General features: G+C 37.3%; 2 protein-coding genes across 5 annotated transcripts in view; one reads left to right on the top strand and one right to left on the bottom strand.

The window, feature by feature from the left end:
• Nucleotides 1-5,006, top strand: part of LOC106065706 (mitochondrial amidoxime reducing component 2-like) — an 11,939-nt gene extending 6,933 nt beyond the window's left edge. For both annotated transcript variants that reach the window (XM_013224602.2, XM_056029165.1), the window contains 5 exons: nucleotides 1,093-1,249; nucleotides 1,367-1,522; nucleotides 1,611-1,675; nucleotides 3,947-4,021; nucleotides 4,769-5,006. In XM_013224602.2, coding sequence (XP_013080056.2) covers nucleotides 1,093-1,249; nucleotides 1,367-1,522; nucleotides 1,611-1,675; nucleotides 3,947-4,021; nucleotides 4,769-4,919 — 604 coding nt within the window. In that variant the 3' untranslated portion in view covers nucleotides 4,920-5,006. The remainder of the gene's footprint in view (nucleotides 1-1,092; nucleotides 1,250-1,366; nucleotides 1,523-1,610; nucleotides 1,676-3,946; nucleotides 4,022-4,768) is intronic.
• On the bottom strand, nucleotides 5,006-21,933 carry LOC106075482 (heparan sulfate glucosamine 3-O-sulfotransferase 1-like). 3 transcript variants are annotated; one of them, XM_056029164.1, is made up of 3 exons: nucleotides 21,422-21,933; nucleotides 12,810-19,062; nucleotides 5,006-7,301 (listed from the first exon to the last, which is right to left on the bottom strand). In XM_056029164.1, the coding sequence occupies exon 3, from the start codon at nucleotides 7,063-7,065 to the stop codon at nucleotides 6,082-6,084; it is 984 nt and encodes a 327-aa protein (XP_055885139.1). In that variant the 5' UTR covers nucleotides 7,066-7,301; nucleotides 12,810-19,062; nucleotides 21,422-21,933; the 3' UTR covers nucleotides 5,006-6,081. The 3 variants fall into 3 exon arrangements, with proteins under 3 accessions (XP_055885139.1, XP_013080037.2, XP_013080044.2); XM_013224583.2 differs by lacking the exon at nucleotides 5,006-7,301 and having other exon boundaries at nucleotides 13,135-19,062; nucleotides 21,422-21,923; XM_013224590.2 differs by lacking the exons at nucleotides 5,006-7,301; nucleotides 21,422-21,933 and adding an exon at nucleotides 20,983-21,216 and having other exon boundaries at nucleotides 13,135-19,062.

Raw genomic sequence — 21,933 nt, 5'->3', positions numbered from 1 at the left:
ACATATTCAACTACACATTCAACTATACATTCAACTACACATTCAACTAAACTACACATTCAACTACACATTCAACTATACAGATTCTCTTTCGTAGTTCTCAAGCAAAAATTACGGGACAATGAACATCTCCTGTAACACAGCACATGGTTTATACAATGTTTTACATGTTTCGAATGTTCCTTCAGAGTTGAAGATAGTCTACTTCCTAGTCCAAACCTCCGGCAGGACGAAGGGGGGGGGGGAGTGAGCAGGGGTTTGAACCTGGACCCTTGAGGCGACCGAACGCGCATACCACACAATCAGATCGCCAATGTACAGTTATGGTGTGCTTGCAGAAAGGGGAAAAAATGAACTACGATATTGAATCATTTTTGTGGAAGACATTTGAAGCCATAGATCACCGTCCTAATCTAGATATTTAACTTTTACGCTAGCAGGACATACGCACCCTCTGAATAGTTTCCTCTATCAGGCATGCACCTATACGCACCCTCTGAATAGTTTCCTCTATCAGGCATGCACCTATACGCACCCTCTGAATAGTTTCCTCTATCAGGCATGCACCTAGAATTAGGTATACGCGCCATCTGAATAGTTTCCTCTATCAGGCATGCACCTAGAATTAGGTATACGCGCCATCTGAATAGTTTCCTCTATCAGACATGCACCTAGAATTAGGTATACGCGCCATCTGAATAGTTTCCTCTATCAGGCATGCACCTAGAATTAGGTATACGCGCCATCTGAATGGTCTCCAGGCATGATACCATTGTCAGGGATTCACCTAGAGATTAGAACTTTTCACTGTCTTTTAGTTAAAAGTTTCGAATCTTTCAGAAACATTGCCTCCTTCATTGAAGTCTCCTAATACAATTATTTGAGTATCAACTAACAACGCTTTGAAGACATTAAGACAAAACTAAACTTTTTAATTCTCGTATTCTCAAATATTATGTTTTGGATACATAGAACGGAATAGAATTGAATGTCACATGAAATAAGTTTTTTTTTCACTTAAATCTAAATACTCTTGAACTATAAAACATTGTAGGGATACATAGCTTATAGTTTACTACATACAATCTACAGAGTTTGGGACAGTCAATTAGAGGCCCTAAACTGTGGCAGTGAAGCTAGTCAATGGTTAAGTAACTATTTAGAAGAAGAAGGACTGAAACTGTTAGTTCTTATATCAGGCCTGAAATTAAGAAATACCAGATGTGTCAAGGCTAAACCCCAGGATAAGGTAAGATACACTAAGTAGGCTATCGATATCTATCCACATCATTAACAGTCAACATTAACGTGTCTTTTACATGCATTTGAATTTGTTTCAATTTATCTTTACAAAAAAAAACTTCAGGTAGCCTTTCCAGACAGAGCGCCATACTTAATCGCTACTGAAGAGTCGCTTGCAGATTTGAATGCTCGCATTGGCCAGGTACCAGACGGGCCAATAACCATGAACAACTTCCGGCCAACAATCATCATCAAAGGTACTGAAAAGCCCTGGGATGAGGTAAGCAGAGTCTAGAATTATTTAGTTCTTCAATCTCAAAGTTCTAAAATGCATTTATTCTGCTCCTGTAGACTTTTTTTTTTCTTAGGACAATTGGCAACGACTCAAGATAGGCCAGAATGTTTACATGCGTGTCCTTGAACCCTGTGGAAGGTTAGTTGTAGAAATGTTTTCGACGTTGACAAAGAAATTTAAGTTCGAAAATTACTATAGGCTACATCATATACTATAGGCTACATCATATACTATAGGCTACATCATATACTATAGGCTACACTATAGGACTATAGGCTACATCATATACTATAGGCTACACTATAGGACTATAGGCTACATCATATACTATAGGCTACACTATAGGACTATAGGCTACATCATATACTATAGGCTACACTATAGGACTATAGGCTACATCATATACTATAGGCTACACTATAGGACTATAGGCTACATCATATACTATAGGCTACACTATAGGACTATAGGCTACATCATATACTATAGGCTACACTATAGACTATAGGACTATAGGCTACATCATATACTATAGGCTACACTATAGACTATAGGCTACATCATAGACAATAGGCTACACCATAGACTCTAGGCTACACTATAGACTATAGGACTATAGGCTACATCATATACTATAGGCTACACTATAGACTATAGGACTATAGGCTACATCATATACTATAGGCTACACTATAGGACTATAGGCTACATCATAGACAATAGGCTACACCATAGACTCTAGGCTACACTATAGACTATAGGACTATAGGCTACATCATATACTATAGGCTACACTATAGACTATAGGACTATAGGCTACATCATATACTATAGGCTACACTATAGGACTATAGGCTACATCATATACTATAGGCTACACTATAGACTATAGGACTATAGGCTACATCATATACTATAGGCTACACTATAGACTATAGGCTACATCATAGACAATAGGCTACACCATAGACTCTAGGCTACACTATAGACTATAGGACTATAGGCTACATCATATACTATAGGCTACACTATAGACTATAGGACTATAGGCTACATCATATACTATAGGCTACACTATAGGACTATAGGCTACATCATAGACAATAGGCTACACCATAGACTCTAGGCTACACTATAGACTATAGGACTATAGGCTACATCATATACTATAGGCTACACTATAGACTATAGGACTATAGGCTACATCATATACTATAGGCTACACTATAGGACTATAGGCTACATCATAGACAATAGGCTACACCATAGACTCTAGGCTACACCATAGACTACAGGCTACATCTTAGACTATAGGCTACACCATAGACTATAGGCCACGTCATAGACTATAGCTACACCATAGACTATAGGCTACATCTTAGACCATAGCTACACCATAGACTATAGGCTACATCATAAACTATAGGCTACATCATACACTATAAGCTACATCATAGACTATAGGACTATAGGCTACATCATAGACTATATGACTATAGGCTACATCATAGACTATAGGACTATAGGCTACATCATAGACTATAGGACTATATGCTACATCATAGACTATAGGACTATATGCTACATCATAGACTATAGGCTACATCATATAGACTATAGGACTATAGGATACATCAAAGACAATAGACTACACCATAGACTATATGACTATAGGCTACATCATAGACTATAGGCTACATTATAGACTTACATCATAGACTATAAGACTCTTGCCTAACTGTATTTACTTCTGTTGATGGCCAAGTTTAACTAAAAAAAGAGTTAGACGCCTTTTAAATTAAATGAAATAACATTCTATTTCTTGGAACGATATATTCGATATGGTTTTGTATAGAACTTGTGGAATCAAAGAAAATGTCTTTGTTTATTGTATTTAGTTTCATTTTTAAATTACAATTCCACTCAACCTTCTTTTAAAACTCCATTCGTGTTGGTAGATCTCCAAAACACCGTGTTGATTACAGTAGAAGTAATTCTGGTCTCTTTCTCTAACTGCTAGATCAAGTAAGACTTATAGGCTGCTCAAGAGTTTTCATAGTCTCAACTTCAAATAGTCTAATAACACTTTCAGTTTTATGAACTGTTTATGAGTTTAACACATGTAGTTTTACCAGATTTCAATTTTATTAATTCTTTATGATTTAGCCCTATAACTGTAACACAAGTAGTTGTAACAGATTTTATTTTTATTAATTCTTTATGATTGAGCCCTATAACACTTACAACATGTAGTTTTACCAGATTTCGGTTTTATTAATTCTCTAGGATTTAATCCTAAAACTGTACTGCATCTAGTTGTACTAGATTTCAGTTTGATGGATTCTCCAGTAGTTTAAAATTGTGTTTGTTTTGTCAAAAGAAATCGAGAATAAACTGTTTCTATTCTAGATGTACCTTGACGATTGTTGATCCAGTTAAATGGAAGAAGAGAGAAGATGGAGAACCTTTAACCACACTTAAAAAGTAAGTTCTTGAACCCTGACCACACTTAAAAAGTAAGTTCTTGAACCCTGACCACACTTAAAAAGTAAGTTCTTGAACCCTGACCACACTTAAAAAGTAAATTCTTGAACCCTGACCACACTTAAAAAGTAAGTTCTTGAACCCTGACCACACTTAAAAAGTAAATTCTTGAACCCTGACCACACTTAAAAAGTAAGTTCTTGAACCCTGACCACACTTAAAAAGTAAGTTCTTGAACCCTGACCACACTTAAAAAGTAAGTTCTTGAACCCTGACCGCACTAAACGAAAATAAGTTTGAGAACTTTTGACAGCATTCAAAATAACGGGTTGGTCAAATCAAAGTCAAAGATGCAGATGAAATTTAAGTTTGAGTGTGAAAATATAGTTTACAATATTGTCTAGCGAATCTACTTCAAAGACAACTGCACGGGCAGTCTATCTACTTCAAAGACAACTGCACGGGCAGTCTATCTACTTCAAAGACAACTGCACGGGCAGTCTATCTACTTCAAAGACAACTGCACGGGCAGTCTATCTACTTCAAAGACAACTGCACGGGCAGTCTATCTACTTCAAAGACAACTGCACGGGCAGTCTATCTACTTCAAAGACAACTGCACGGGCAGTCTATCTACTTCAAAGACAACTGCACGGGCAGTCTATCTACTTCAAAGACAACTGCACGGGCAGTCTATCTACTAATGTATCTAATACAAACGTCTTTAGCATTTTCTTTTTTTTTCAGATTTCGATTGTTTCCAAAGGTCCACGCCACTGCGCCATTATTTGCTGTGTATGCTGCACTAGATAAAACATTTGGCTCCATTAAAGTGGGTGACCCTGTGTACGCACTTAAAGGTCAAGGGTTAAACTTTCGAATCGGACCTGGGGTGTAAATATAGTAAATCTAGTCGGCTCTCATTGTTTGCCAGTGTTTGTTTTTTCTGTCTTTCAGGAGTATAATACATTTAAAAAAAAGAAAGAAAAACTAATAATTGTGTCACCTTTATTTACTGTGTTTACATTGTTACAATCTCTCTCTTTCTCTCTCTCTCTCTCTCTCTCTCTCTCTCTCTCTCTCTCTCGATCTCTCTCATTCATTCGTTTAATATAATATAATACACTACTCTATAACACTTACAAGACTTAAGATTCTATAACACTTGATCTTCAAGACGCGGACACTGAAACACAAGCCTATATACATAATTCAAATCATGAAGATTCAGATGAAAGTCAGATAACAGCGTGAAGTTGGGACTCCTAGTTCAGAATCAAAGTTTTAGTTTCTTATTTCAGTCACGCTCCTATAAACATTTGTCTTCAATTGTTTTCTATCCAATCTAATGATTGCTCTACAAACACAAACTATTGGGATAAAGAAGACAATGTGTGGTCTAGCATTTATCGTCGTTTTCCTAAACTATTTCCAACATCTTTGATTTGAAACTGGAAAGTTAAGTTTGATGTGTGATCACAGTAAGTCAATCTTAAAGTAGAAATACTAGATGAGATAGCGAGTATAAACACTTTATAGTTGTACATCGACCACAACAATTATGGAAGTTTGTGAACACATACACACACACACATACTGGACTAAGGGCTTTAGATGAACGAGTTTAAAGACTTGAGTGTCAGCCACAACAAGCTCAATCACTCGTTGAAATAGAATTGGAGATAATCACTTGTTGAAATAGAATTGGAGATACTCACTTGTTGAAATAGAATTGGAGATTATCACTAGTTGAAATAGAATTGGAGATAATCACTAGTTGAAATAGAATTGGAGATAATCACTAGTTGAAATAGAATTGGAGATAATCACATGTTGAAATAGAATTGGCTACTCTGGAACAGATGACGTAAGAGATGAAGGCACATCCAGATCACAAAATGAATACCTTAAAATGAATCTTTATTTCGCTTAGTGAAACTATCCGTCTATAACAATTAACACTCAGGGAATTAGTAGAACATTAATGATACAGTGCTAGGTACCCTCATTTCTAAAGGGCTTGTTAAATGATCGATTCACAACATTGTAACACTAACATTTTAAGGCCAATCCAATGCTATATCCATCAAGTGATTCAGCTGCTCGTTATAAGGACGGTAGAACGCATACAGTTTGTTCAAAATAGTTTCTTTTACTGGGATATGCTCTCTGCCTTTGGATTTCCCAAGACATTTAGTCTTCCATGTTAATCTGTTCCTGACACAGTAGAACCCTCGACTAGCGTTGTAGTAGAAATCTTCATCAGAGTAAAATGGCGTGATGTTTAAGAATTTCTCGACTGACCTCATTTCCGTTAATGGATCTGATCGCAGACTTTCACTTTTGGTAATGTGCAGCTGTTTTCTGGGGAATATGTTCAACCAGCGAACGAGATGAACGGCGTAGGCGCTGACCGTGACAGAGGATACTCGAATGTTTACCTGATCAGAAGAATCGTCCATTATCCACTTTTCAAAAGTGGGAAAGGAGTCGTGCTTGTCCCTGAGTTGCATGTACTGGGAGACCAATCTCTCCACCGGATCTCGAAGCAGGACCAACAGCTTAGTCTTCTTGTTGTCTGCGTAGATTCGGTCGGCGCAGTCCTGGTGCTGGAAGCAGTCTGGACTTTTCACCACTGTTATCTGCCCAGGCTCTGAGTCTGGCATCTGGCTGATGTACCAGTCCTGACCTCGACTCCACATTGAGTCGTTGTAATAATAGCCAATTTCTGCGTTCAGTGCCGCAACATCTGGATGAAGTCTGAGGTATTCTAGCATTGCACGCGTACCGCACTTGGACACACCAATAATTATAGAATCTGGGATACTTTTGTGAACTTTTAGTCCAGTGACTTTGAGAAATTTTCTCTTGCTAGGAATCTCATTCTCGGGCAAGCTGTTTATTTCCAAAGTTTTATATTTGCTGTAGCTTCCACGAGACTCTGTCTCCGTCATGACTTGACGACTCTTAGATAGTGTGAGAACCATTAAGACTGTAGACAATACACAAAGTCCTGATAATTTTATGATAATTGGTCTAATCATGGCAAAAGCTTAATTGCAAGTTACAAGTTTGCAGTGACGTTGAATACGCTGATAGAAAGTCAGGTTAGCAAGGACGGCGACAAGGTTGTCTCTTGTTCCACTTTATGAACGAGTCTAATAGCCCAGCCTTACACTTACAGATCTGGACGCTGTCTTCGCCAAGGTTTTCTTTCTGGACTTGTCGTCTCTTTAAAATTCAATACATTTGATTTGATCATTTTGAAGTTTGTTCAAAGCTGTGAAATTAAAGTAAGAAAATATTTACATTTTAGAGAAGAATTTATGATGGACAAGCAAAAAGTTTGAAAATGTGAACAGAGGCTACAGCCGTTCTCCTAAACGTAAAGTAACCTAGCATGCTGAAGTCTCTTCAAAGTGGAATCGCTACTCTGTCTACTCAGTGTCAGTATTTAGTTGCAAAAAAAGAAAATTAGAAATATGATAATAGCTTTCTCTACAAGTCAGAGGAGAAGCATAGCCTATGAAAAAGGTTTTTGTTAATTTTGATGCCGTAATAAGCTTAGAATATCAGGTGACCGAGCCTCGCTCGGATGAATAATTTGTTAAGGAAGGATATTTACCCGAAGTTATTTTGGGAATATTGTTGTAATTACGAAAATGAACTATCGGGTAAACACTATCAATCCGAAGAGTTGCTTTTTAGTTCTTTCAGTTCTCAATGTAATTGTACATGGCGATAAGAATAGAAAGTCCCTATAGAAAACCACAGCTCACGTCTTAACGTTTTACATTGCTTCTTTCATGTAGAACTATTGGGCTATTATAGGCTTGTAAGAAAGTCTTTGCAGTATAACTTCTAAAATGGTTACTTCATGACATTTAATACTGCAATTAGTATATTCATTATGGCTCTGAGACATGGACACTTTACAGGAAAAACTAAGACTTCTTGAGTGCTTTCATTAAAGATGCTTGCGCTCCATCATGGACATACGGTGGCAGGACCCGCACTACAACCAGCGATGTCCTTGCCAACGCCGGTATGGACAGTATAGAGGGACTTCTTATGGTCCGACAGTTGCACTGGGTAGGGCAAGTATCCCGTATGGGAGACGAACGAATGCCAAAGGCAGTCTTTTTTTGTGAGCTAAAATGTGGTCGACGTGACAGAAGCGCTCCACGGAAATTCTTCAAAGACCAGCTTAGTCGTCAACTTTTCTTGGCTGACATAGAAGAGAGCACCTGGTTGTATGCGGCCTCCGAACGAGACAGCTGGAGGTCTCTCACGAAGGCCGCGGGATACACATTTGAGACAAAAAGAAAATCTGCTCCCGAGAACAAACGCAGACGGCGAAAAGAAAATCTAAATCGGCCACCTGCGGACAATGGTTATGCTTGCCCTGGATGTGGCAAAATATGTAGGTCACAGTTGGGGCTGCACAGCAAAGGGAAATACTGCATTCCTCACTTATCTTCGGACTCGAATTTCATACCATTTTGCAAGAATATCGCTGTTTGTATTGTGGTCTTTGGTGAAGTCGTTCAAGAAGTCTTAGTTGCTTTCTATAAAGTACTCATGTCTCAGATCCACATAGATGAGTTGAGAGAATACTGGTTGACACTGATTTTCGTAGACAGGCGAGCGATTTATTTCGCCACACTCTCGCTTGGAGGCGTCCAAAAGCACGACTATCCATGATCACATATCAAACTCTCTTTAAAGCAATGCGTCAATTGATTCAATGCTTCCCAGATAATGTGAAGTTATCTACCACTTTAAGGGATGTCTATGGCAGTGATCTTTGGGCTGAGTAGGTTTTATTGGGTGACTTTTGGAACATGACTTCTGTTTTACCGAGGTTTATAGGTTAACAAATAAAAAAAAGGCAGCAGCGTGATGAAAATTCGTTGACCGCGAGCTGGATATCATCAGGGCCAGCCCTAGGCCTATGCTGTCACAGTGGTGGACCCCGAAGGTTCAAAAGCCCCGCGCTAATTCTAGGTGTAAATTATTAAATTAAACCATTATAATTTATAATAGGGTTCCCGTGGTCTCCTTGTTTTCAAGGAGCTCCTGGAAATCTCCTGAAACTCATAAAAATGTCCTTAAAAAGACAAAATTGTCACTTTGGGGTGTCAATCAATATGGTAAACGCCAGTCCTACGCGTGATATAAAAAAACGGCATCGTCAGCTTTCATTTAATAAAAATGTAATGCAAATACGAATTTATTTTCTAATACAAAATCTTTATGTTCACTTATTATCCTTATAAATACCCTTACTGGTCCACGCGCAATCCTCATTTTTTTTCACATAGGGCCCCGCAAATGTTAGGGCCGGCCCTGATTGTGCAAGTAAGGCATAGATAAGCTGTGTTATGACCATTTCCTACGTTTTGGTATTGGACAGCAGACTTCGAAGCTTAAACACATTGCAATAATTCACCAGCAAAATAATAACAAAGTAAAAGCTACCTATGGGTGTAAGCAATTCAAGTGTAAACAATTTATAAAGCCTTTAAAACACAATAACTAATCATACATAAAGATATTTCATTATTTTTCTTCCATAGTTTCATAATGGATCAATGTAAATTAAGATGGTGCGCAAATGTTTAATTACGCCAATTGAATCATTAAAACTTTTTTCTTGTTTGCGAAGAAATGTCTTAGTGTACTGCTGTGAGCCTAGTGACGTAAGCGGTGTCAAGTTTTTTTTCCCATTGACGTCATATAGAAAATTTCATTCATAAAACATTCTAGCCAAAATAAATTTTTCGATAATGAGCCATTTTCAAACCGATATAACGGTCGACCTTGAGTTTTCCCGATGTGGCCAATGAGTTGAGAATTTTTTTCTCACTATTATGCACATACCGTGAACTTTTAAAGAAAATCGTTAGAGCCGTTTTCGAAATAAAATTTATATATATATATAAATATAAATATATATACATACATACATACAAGAATTGCTCGCTTAAGAGTATAGGATAAACTCCCTCTGTCTGGTAAAAAGTTTGATCACTTTATTTCTCCCACAGCCGTTCTCGGATCAAGTTGAAATTTTGTACAATTAGGCCCCTATTTCTTGTACGAGACAAAGCGAGAATCAATTTTTAAAAATTCTTAATTATTGGTAATGATTGGTATTGAACAAGGGAAAGAATTCGTAAATGACAGATAGGGCTGTAGGAGTTGAATTAGTCTCCTTTATACTTTGTCACTTAAAAGCTGGAACAAAACAACAGATAGCTATAAAACCTTCATAAGTACTTCACTGGCACAGTGTAAGTGTATTGGCTTGAGGAGGTTTGAGCCATCGAGTTAGAATTCAAGTCGTAGGCTTACATTTTTTATATATAAAATGCATTTAAAAATCTTTCACGGTAACCTTACAGATAACTTTTTTTTTTCTCCAAACTAATTAATACAATTAATTACACTTAGGCCCTAATATAAAGGGGGCGCGGTGGCTAAGTACTTAAGAGCTTGGCTTCTGAACCTGTTATCCTGGGTTCGAATCTCAGTGAAGCCTGAAGCGCCCCTGAGTCCACCCAACTCAAATGGGTGTAGTTGGGGAAGGGAAGGCGGTTGGTCGTTGTGCTGGCCACCTGATCGTTAACCGTTGTCCAAAGAAACAGATGACCTTAACATCCTCTGCCCTATAGATCGCAAGGTCTGAAACGGGAACTTGTTTAAAAATTGAACTTAGTAACTGACGTAATTAGTATAAACTCTTCCTAATCAACTAGACTACATATTGTCAGCATTCACAGTGTATGACCCTGTGTATACAATGTAGGTAGGCTATATGTGACAACAGGGCTTAAGAAATTTGTGGTATTTGAATTTTAAAAAAAAATTTAGTTTTAACTCTGCATGTATTTGAACTTCAATTTTGAGTGCTCTATCGTGTCCGCGGTCTGACATTAACAAGCAGCTGTCTGGAAGAGAAGTACCATCATGTGGTCTGACATTAATAAACAGCTGTCTGAAAGAGAAGTACCATCATGTGGTCTGACATTAATAAGCAGCTGTCTGGAAGAGAAGTACCATCATGTGGTCTGACATTAATAAACAGCTGTCTGTAAGAGAAGTACCATCATGTGGTCTGACATTAATAAGCAGCTGTCTGGAAGAGAAGTACCATCATGTGGTCTGACATTAATAAACAGCTGTCTGGAAGAGAAGTACCATCATGTGGTCTGACATTAATAAGCAGCTGTCTGGAAGAGAAGTACCATCATGTGGTCTGACATTAATAAACAGCTGTCTGGAAGAGAAGTACCATCATGTGGTCTGACATTAATAAACAGCTGTCTGGAAGAGAAGTACCATCATGTGGTCTGACATTAACAAGCAGCTGTCTGGAAGAGAAGTACCATCATGTGGTCTGACATTAACAAGCAGCTGTGTGGAAGAGAAGTACCATCATGTGGTCTGACATTAATAAACAGCTGTCTGGAAGAGAAGTACCATCATGTGGTCTGACATTAATAAACAGCTGTCTGGAAGAGAAGTACCATCATGTGGTCTGACATTAACAAGCAGCTGTGTGGAAGAGAAGTATCATCATGTGGTCTGACATTAACAAGCAGCTGTCTGGAAGAGAAGTACCATCATGTGGTCTGACATTAATAAACAGCTGTCTGGAAGAGAAGTACCATCATGTGGTCTGACATTAATAAACAGCTGTCTGGAAGAGAAGTACCATCATGTGGTCTGACATTAACAAGCAGCTGTCTGGAAGAGAAGTACCATCATGTGCTATCATCTGCATTTATGTGCAAGGCGCTGATACTGATGCTATCTTCTGATCTGTTCGATAGTGCCATTAAATAGTATCTCGTGAGTACCCAGCTTATCTTTATTCCCTACTATCTGATCTAGCCATTCTGTCCGAGCCTTTTGCTGATCCATAAGCCACAAGAGAAGGGGAGGATGTCGTCTTGCATTTCTCTGACTTTTCATGTGCTTTGTCTGTCACCTCTTCGGTAGGTTGTCCAGATTTACTTCCCTTGTGGAGCATGACTGATATACAAAATTTTACTGCAAATACTGATTATATCAGCAAAAAAGGGCAGCAAAGATTACGACTACTAAGAAAACTGTCCTCGTTTAATGTTAGCGAAAAGGCCTTGGCAATGTTTTATCACGCTCACATCTGCAATATTTTAAGTTTCAATATCACTGCCTGGTATGGCAATCTGAGCATTAAAAATAAAAATAAACTTAATAGAATCCTAAATGCTGCTGGCAAAATCATTGGCAAAAAACAAACCCCATTTGGGCAGTTGTTTGAGACAAACATCTATAAAAAAGCTAACAAGATCCTCGAAATAAAGAATCACCCTTTGTGTCAGGATTTTGTGATTTTACCATCACAAAAGAGATACAAGACACCGATAGCAAAGACAAACAGACACAAACACTCTTTCGTTCCCCTGGGAATCAAATCATTAAATAAGAACAATCTGGTATAAACTTTGTCACATGTAAATTATGAGTGAGTCTGGTGTGAATGTACACTTTGGTTTCTTATAGTTATAATGTTTTTTGTTTGGTGTAATGCACAAATTGTAAGACAAATTTCCTTACGGATAATAAAGATTATTATTATTATTATTATTATTATTATTATAGTGCCGTCATGATTTAATATACAACTCCAGCCTCGCTGTTACTTCAACTGTGCCAGACATTATTTTGTCTTCGTGAGTTTTGCACGTCTTAGTGCTTGTACCTCAGTTAATGTTCAATTGTATAAAGATTTGCTTACTCAAAGTCAACATCAATCTGGATGTTACAATTAGTTTCCAAGTTTTATGGTTCATACCCTGCCCTCTGCCATCCACTGTCGTCTCCTGCAGCAGATTTGGACTAGGATGTAGATTATCTTCAACTCTGGAAGAACATGTAAAACCTACAAAGAACAAAACATTTTGGTCAAATCAAAAAGACTTTGAATGAAATTCTTCTACATAGTATTATTGAGCATACGCTGTTGAATGTTCGAACTTGTTGATACATTTCATGAACGTCAATGCTGATGATAGAAGTTGATGTTGATGATACAGGTGATACAAGCTGATAGAAAATGATAGTAATAAAAATCAATGATAGTTTTATTTATTTCCATGGTCACTACAGCAGTTTATCAATCCACCTTTGCTCAACAAGAACATTACTTACCAGTATCTCGATATAAGGCTTAATGTTATTAGGATTGAACTATGCGACACATACACTCTAATGTCGTAGTTTTCAAAAATAATATCATTCATTATGTATGAAAAGAAACATACTCTGAAAATTGAGCAAGCATAAAAAACTTCTAAAAGGCAACATTAAACTGACCACAAATACACTAACTACGTGTAAACTAGCCAAATGCTATGTGGCGTTATATATATATTGCCAACTTACAAATAACCGCTGTTATAAAGCAACTTTTTTTTAACCCTATTGTGTTAGGTGTGATACAATGATTGATTCTTTAAAAAAAGCATCTGTCAATCAATGGTCGTGAATGTAGTCTCCTAACAACTAGCGATCTCTAGACTTTGTATTCTTCTCTTTAGTTGGAAAGTGAAAGTTTACACTTGACTTAATTACTCAACTAGTCACAGTAGCGCTACAAAGTGAAAGTTTACACTTGACTTAATTACTCAACTGGTCACAGTAGCCGCTACAAAGTGAAAGTTTACACTTGACTTAATTACTCAACTAGTCACAGTAGCCGCTACAAAGTGAAAGTTTACACTTGACTTAATTACTCAACTAGTCACAGTAGCCGCTACAAAGTGAAAGTTTACACTTGACTTAATTACTCAACTAGTCACAGTATCCGCTACAATCTGATGTTTATTTTATAACTTACTGATTAGAGGAAGTTACTTTCCATGTGTCTAGTCTCTATCTATCTATCTATCTATCTATCTATCTATCTATCTATCTATCTATCTATCTATCTATCTATATCCTTCTCTCAAGCACACACAGAGGGCGTTGCTCGGTAATGAAAAGGGGTTCTAGCCGCAAGTTCGGCCTAACATAATTAGAGGCCCAATGCGAAGTGAATTTGTGGCCCCAAATGAAATAGAAAAATAAAAACAATAAGAAACGAAACAATAAAATGATCCAGTTTCTTTCAACCCTAGTCAGGATAGTGTATGTCAACAATAACAGTGGGCACAAGTTTCAGTCAGGATAGTGTATGTCAACAATAACAGTGGGCACAAGTTTCAGTCAGGATAGTGTATGTCAACAATAACAGTGGGCACAAGTTTCAGTCAGGATAGTGTATGTCAACAATAACAGTGGGCACAAGTTTCAGTCAGGATAGTGTATGTCAACAATAACAGTGGGCACAAGTTTCAGTCAGGATAGTGTATGTCAACAATAACAGTGGGCACAAGTTTCAGTCAGGATAGTGTATGTCAACAATAACAGTGGGCACAAGTTTCAGTCAGGATAGTGTATGTCAACAATAACAGTGGGCACAAGTTTCAGTCAGGATAGTGTATGTCAACAATAACAGTGGGCACAAGTTTCAGTCAGGATAGTGTATGTCAACAATAACAGTGGGCACAAGTTTCAGTCAGGATAGTGTATGTCAACAATAACAGTGGGCACAAGTTTCAGTCAGGATAGTGTATGTCAACAATAACAGTGGGCACAAGTTTCAGTCAGGATAGTGTATGTCAACAATAACAGTGGGCACAAGTTTCAGTCAGGATAGTGTATGTCAACAATAACAGTGGGCACAAGTTTCAGTCAGGATAGTGTATGTCAACAATAACAGTGGGCACAAGTTTCAGTCAGGATAGTGTATGTCAACAATAACAGTGGGCACAAGTTTCAGTCAGGATAGTGTATGTCAACAATAACAGTGGGCACAAGTTTCAGTCAGGATAGTGTATGTCAACAATAACAGTGGGCACAAGTTTCAGTCAGGATAGTGTATGTCAACAATAACAGTGGGCACAAGTTTCAGTCAGGATAGTGTATGTCAACAATAACAGTGGGCACAAGTTTCAGTCAGGATAGTGTATGTCAACAATAACAGTGGGCACAAGTTTCGCTATTTCTCCTCTACACATTTTTTTTAGTCCTGTGCGAGGCCCCAACAATCGGATGCCCTAGTTGGCTGTCTAGTTTGCCTATGCCTAAGGCCGGCCCTACTGGCCTCATTAGGTGAGGGCGAAAGCAAGTAGAAAATATCGTGCATTCTAACCAAGAGAGTTAGTCCAAGAGAGTTCCAAAGTCCAGGCAACTCTTCTCTTTACCAAAATTCAATTTAGTCTCTGATTTCTTGAGGTGTTCTTCTTAAAATACAAGGCTACGTTTATTGTGAGACTGTAGGATGTTTCTGAACCAAACATTAAATCTTAACAACTTCAAACTTTAGATCATTTTCAAATCTATCCTCCAAAATATGAGCTCCATGCAAAGGAATGACAAGTCCTAGTGACATTGAACTGTTCAGACTGACTTCCTCCCATAAGGAGACAAGAACTGTTCCCAGAGATAGGTCACAAGTGAGTTTCACAAGCATTAAAGAGTGATTGGAAAACATTGTTCTTACTGATCATGCGGTAGCCGAGTCTGGATCTGAACTCTCTGTGACAGACTCGTTTTGGTGTAGTCTTAGTTCATCCGGAAATAACTTCTAAGAAACCATATCATGACCTAATCTTTCAATAGTTGTTTCCCCTTATAATTTGATACTGAGAGACTAAAATAATGTAGAGATGAACAAATTTTGTATAATTTGCAACCTAGGCAAATAATGGAAAGTTATCAGGGGCGATAAAACGTGGGCCATTCCGCACCATCCCCAAGAACACACACACACACACAAACTCACACACACTTTTAATAGTCACTGATATACTCCAAGTATGTGTGTGATTGTGTGTGTGTGTTTTGAATGAAAAGTGGGAAAGGAGGGAAAGGGGAAGGAGTGATCACGTGACCAAACGAAAATCTACTTTGTAGATTTGCTTTGAAATCTTTGATGTGACATTGATGTATAAGCTGCTAGACAATGTAATATCGATTTAGATTTTAAGATAGACCTAGATAACATGCTATAATAAGTTTAGTAGTACATTATAATTGGTTTAACACAGTCTGCCAATACTTTCACTGGATTATTTGGTGCTGGGTTACTTAATATGTCCTCTTTTTTTTTATTTTATTTGAGGACAAAACAATTAATTTTCAAATAAACTCAACTAATTAATGAGAACAACACGAAACTAAAGGGGGGGGGAGTACAAATAAACTGTGAACTCCACTGGAGAATGGGGGCGGTTGATTTGATGTGATGTGATGTAGTGCAAACTAATATTCTCTGATTGATTACCTGATTGCTTCATTGATTGGAATGGCAAGGACTCGTACATAAAATGTGCTGAAATAATTTTTTCACCTCCATATCATAACAAGCAAACAACAACAAAATAGCTATTTAAAATGTACCTATAGCTTACTAATAAAATATAACTACTAGACATGTAACAATGGTCCTCACTAAGTTAATGTAGCTACCAGCAGGTAGATCTATGTCTAGCTAGACATTCATTTAACCGAAATGTATTCTCTTGACAATCTAAATTTGGCTAGCAAAAAATTATTTATAATCTGTTGGCTACCATAAAACAATATTTATAATCTGTTAGCTAGCATAAAAAAATATTTAGAATCTGTTAGCTAGCATAAAAAAAAGATTGCATTTTATGAAATAGCTAGAGAACACATTATAAGCTACTCTCCTAGATAGCTAGAGAACACATTATAAGCTACTCTCCTAGATAGCTAGAGAACACATTATAAGCTACTCTCCTAGATAGCTAGAGAACACATTATAAGCTACTCTCCTAGATAGCTAGAGAACACATTATAAGCTACTCTCCTAGATAGCTAGAGAACACATTATAAGCTACTCTCCTAGATAGCTAGAGAACACATTATAAGCTACTCTCCTAGATAGCTAGAGAACACATTATAAGCTACTCTCCTAGATAGCTAGAGAACACATTATAAGCTACTCTCCTAGATAGCTAGAGAACACATTATAAGCTACTCTCCTAGATAGCTCAGTAACACATTGTATACTCCTGAAGTGCTAAATGGCTAGTTGATGTGGAGGTTCTATTGTCTTGACAAGCCCTTCTATTCTCTAATTAGTGCGTTTCGCTAGCTAATAAAAACTCTTGCTAGGAAGAGATCACAATGATGTGTAGTCTCAAACATTTCTTTGATTTATTTACTTTTTTAAGAAAACATTGACCCAAGGCTCAGAACATGAAAACAAAAATCCTAACTCATGATTACAAGAGCAACATATTAAATACATTTAGACACTGTCTACACAATATAAAACATCTATATCTTGTACTATCATGTACACATTTAGATCTACATGACTTTTAATACTTATATAATTTAAAGCATTTATAACATGTACATAATGTAGGCCTATATTATATACAAAACTTATATCATTTATAACATTATATCATGTACACTGTACAACATTGCGATCACGTACAACACTGACATCATATACACATAATCTACAAAATGATTTGCATGTTCACTGTGCATGTAATACTCCTGACATCTAAATATAAACTCATTGGACTGGAAGCCTTCAGAACCATGACATACGAAATCCAAGGATATTTTTCAGTCTCTCATTGTGAGGGTTGTAGAAAGCATACAATGTAGACAAAGTCTCTTTCTCCACTTTGATATGGGGTCGACCTTTTGTGGCCCCGAGACACCGAGTTTTTCCGGTGGCCCTCAGCCGCATGCAATGAAATCCTTTGGATTCGTTAAAATAGATGTCGTCCTTGGAGAGATAGGGTTTGAGTCCCAGGAAGCTTTCCACTTTGTTCATTTCGCTGACCGGGTTCTTGGTCAACATTTTGCTATCAATGATGAGAATTTGTTTTCTTGGGAAGTGGCTCAGCCAATTCTTGACGTGGTCCGCGTATATACTGACGCGTACAGAAGGGACCTTGACATTGATTTCTCCCGTTGAAGGCTCTCGAACCCAATGTTCAAACAACGGCATTGTTTGAGTGCCGACATATTTGTCCATTAGCTGCATGTACTGCGAGATGAGTCGCTCCACTGGGTCACGGAGAAGTAGCAGAAGTTTGACAGAGCTGTTCATAGACAGGACACGGGGTGGACACTGGACACACTCGAAATAATCTGGACTCTTCTCCAGGGTGACTTGGTTCGAGTAAGACAAGGGCATCTGCTCCTTGTACCAGTCGAGACCTTGATTGTACAGTGTTGCATTGTTGAAGAAATTCATTTCACGTTTCGCTGTTACTACATACGGGTTGAGGCTTAAGTATTCAAGGAGAGCCCTGGTTCCACACTTGGATACGCCTATAATAATCGCCTCAGGCAAACGCCGCATGGGTTTCTCATTAGCTGGGACTTCTATTCTGACTAACTTGGCGGCCTTATCGTAGGCGGATTGAAAGCTCACTGAATCGTAGTCGAGGTTTTCTCCGCTGAAATAGGCTGTGTCCATATTGCTCCAGAAGAGCTTCTTCTGGTAGCCCCAGTCCCGGGCAATAAAACTATTCCGATACGACTCTAATCTACTCACTGAATTGTTCAGTGTGACGGCACAGAAGAGAGCCAGCGAGACCAGGGTAATTACCAACAGTACACGCAGCATGTAGCGCAGTCTTTCCATTCTGTGATAACAGAACAACCTATTGCGTTTGATCATGTGCTTAGGATAGCCTCGCGATGAGAGTTTGTTTCTGTACGATTTATATTTTTGTGTATATGTGTATGTTAAGTCTTACCATCAGAAAGTTGATCTACATAAGGATAAACAACAAAAATAATCTGATGACCAGATCTACTTTAAAATGAATCTCGAAGACAACGAGCATGTCCTGACCACATTGAGATGGAGCTTACAGCAAGGGAACTCTTGACAGTTTTCTGTTGTCTCTTCTTGATATCCTTATTAGCTTAAAATGAAGGGCCACCTGTAAATAATAGTTAAATGTTTACCACTTACAGCTTACAATAGTCTACAAATACGAATATAATATCACTTCGTCTAAATGACTATGTTTCAGAATTCTAAAATGATTGTTTGTAAACTTTCAGGAATTTTCTTACGCAAAACCATTATTGCAGTGTTTTTCAAACCTTCTCCCAAAATGCCAGCTTCAAGCGTTTTCCTGAATTCCAAGCAGCATAAATATTTATTTTCTAAACTAGTTCAATCTTGTTTAATAAAGAAATAAAGAAGGTGTCAGCACCGACTCATTCGAAAGACATTATAGATACATTATGTACATATAACGCAAGATTATCTTCTTGTAGGGGCTTTTTTTACAAAGCTCATATCAACTTTGTCTGTCTGTCTGTCTGTCTGATAAAATGTTTGTACACGTTATCTCTCTCTCTCTCTCATCCATTCTCGGATCCAGTTGAAACTTTACAATTTACACAAGTATTCATTGGCGTAGACAATACATGAATTCATTTTTAAAAATTAACCAATTAGTCAATGAATTACTGGTAATTATTTTTTTTTTATACTAAGAGAGGTTAATCCATTAGTATTCACAATTTTGGCTAAATATGTAGGGTTTAGTTACCTTAGACAATTGTACACGTTATTTCTTCCCCACCCATTCTCGAATCAAGTTGGAACTTTAAACAATAATGTATAATAATTTATCGTACCTAACAAAACATAAATCAATTAAAAATTAACCAATTGGTCAATCAGTTATTAATAATTAATTATTTTGTTTGCTATCGAATAGTGGAAAAAAATCTACATTATTGCGAGATAGTTGTAAGTGTGGAGTTCTTTCCTTTAGATAAGCTCTATTTTTTTAAAAGGATTTTTTTTTATTTTGCTTGTTTATTTGTTCACTCCAAGTTGTCCATTGTACGACAGAAATGTTACCGTTCTGTCAGGAAAAAGTTGATGAGAATATTTCGAACGAGATGTATTCAAATGTCTTCTTTAAAATCATTGATTCTCTCTTGTTACAGACGCCTGAACCATAATCTTCAAATACAAAAACAAAATCTAATAAAATTCTCAGAGAGGCACAAAGATAAAGGCACATTCCTCGTTCCATATGCTAGGACAAATTTGTAGGCCTACAAATGCTCCTTCTTCTCTATTGCATGGAATGGGTTGCCTGAGCTAGCCAGGAAAACCCGTGACTTATCAGAATTTAGGTCATGCATGACTAAATGAATGACGCGAAGGACAAAATTATCTTCTTTTTTTAAGTAACGTCTGCATTATAAAAGATAAGTAAAACACCTATCACGAAAAAAGTACGTACATGACTTCAATCCAGAAATAACCAGATTTTGGATGGGTCCGGTGCACAGAATGAAGTGACTGATAAGTTTGTTGTTTGTAAGTGAACTAGGAATTGGTCTGTACTTTGTAGTCGTGCAGAACCCAGTTCCAATGTAGAAGAGAAAACTATGTCACTTACATATGTATTTTGTAACATTATTAATAATGTCAATTAACTTGATTCATTTTTCAAATATGGATTTATAACTGTAATGCAAATAAAACAGATTTTGTCCTGTTGAAAATCATTTTAGCGCCTTCGCGCACTCTTAGTTTGGACGGCGTCTACCTCCTGCCCTACCTAGGTGGCGAGACCAAACAGTTTGAGAATCGCTGCCCTAGGCTATTATATTACAAATGTTTGTTGTTGTTGTTGTTTTTTTTATTATTTAAGATAAAATCGCGAACTATGCGGGGGAAAAAAAATCCAGCAAACCTTCGCCTCAACTGTGTAGGTAGATTTAGGTTTTAATACTAAAACTGAGAAGTGCAGTTAGAAATAAATCAGAGAGATATATAGGTCTGTGAAATGTTTCATATAGACTTATCCATGAATAATTGAATTCATTACTTTTTCATTTCTTGTCTCTTTAAAACAAACTTGGGGGCCTCCGTACGGTTCATAGTTCCTAGGGACTTGGGCTACATGTGACAGATAGATTATAAGAATCGTAGTTTTAGGGCACTTCTGGATTGCTCAGACTTTCAAGCTTTTACATGACCACCAGGTTCTTTACAGAAGGGCGGACACTTCTGTATGTCCATTGTAGAAGCTCCTGTCCTTGAATTAAATATATGTTCAGTAAATGGGCTGTGAAACAAAGTACGGAGTTGCACTTTACTCAACTTATTTCTTAATATATACAAATGAACTATTGACTATCTATAAAATATAACCATGTAGTATTAAAAGTAACCTATTGTCGGTTGTTGTTGTTTTTTTTTGTTTCTCTATCAAACGGACATCTCCGACAGAAGAGAAAAAAATATTGAACCTTTTTCACACTTACCAAATAGAATACGTCGAATTAGTCCTGAGCTTTCCTAGTTAGCTCCCTTATCTCACTTTCAGTAAAAAAAACAAATGTGTCCACTTGTACCCTAAGAGACAGTGATGACACGAACACTGGATTGCATTTAAAAAAAACCTATAAAAATGACTTTTTTTTCTATGAATAATAATTTTTAAAGCAATCAATAGTCGGCCATGAGGATGATGGGAGGAGGTTGCTAAGACAATACATTTTTTGGTTAGGTCTCAGGTAGTCGTTGTTTATGACCCTTCGATCTGATAGGTTTGATATGTTGACACTTATGTTCCTGTGTTCGCTAGTGTAGCGTGAAGGAAGGTACATCAGTATGTTTGTGAAAGCTAGCTGGGACGATGTCCATTGATTAGCACTGTATAATCCAGCTCTAGTTGCTATCAAACTACAAGGAAATTAAATTGCTTGGGAGTTGAATCCTTGTATCCGCTTTGAGAATCACATTGAAATCAAAATAGTTTAAATTATCGTATTGC

Source organism: Biomphalaria glabrata, chromosome 5, assembly GCF_947242115.1.
Source record: "Biomphalaria glabrata chromosome 5, xgBioGlab47.1, whole genome shotgun sequence".
NCBI classification, from domain to species: Eukaryota; Metazoa; Mollusca; class Gastropoda; family Planorbidae; genus Biomphalaria; species Biomphalaria glabrata.
The sequence above is the reverse complement of the archived record's forward strand: the minus strand, read 5'-3'. Positions and strand labels throughout refer to the sequence as shown.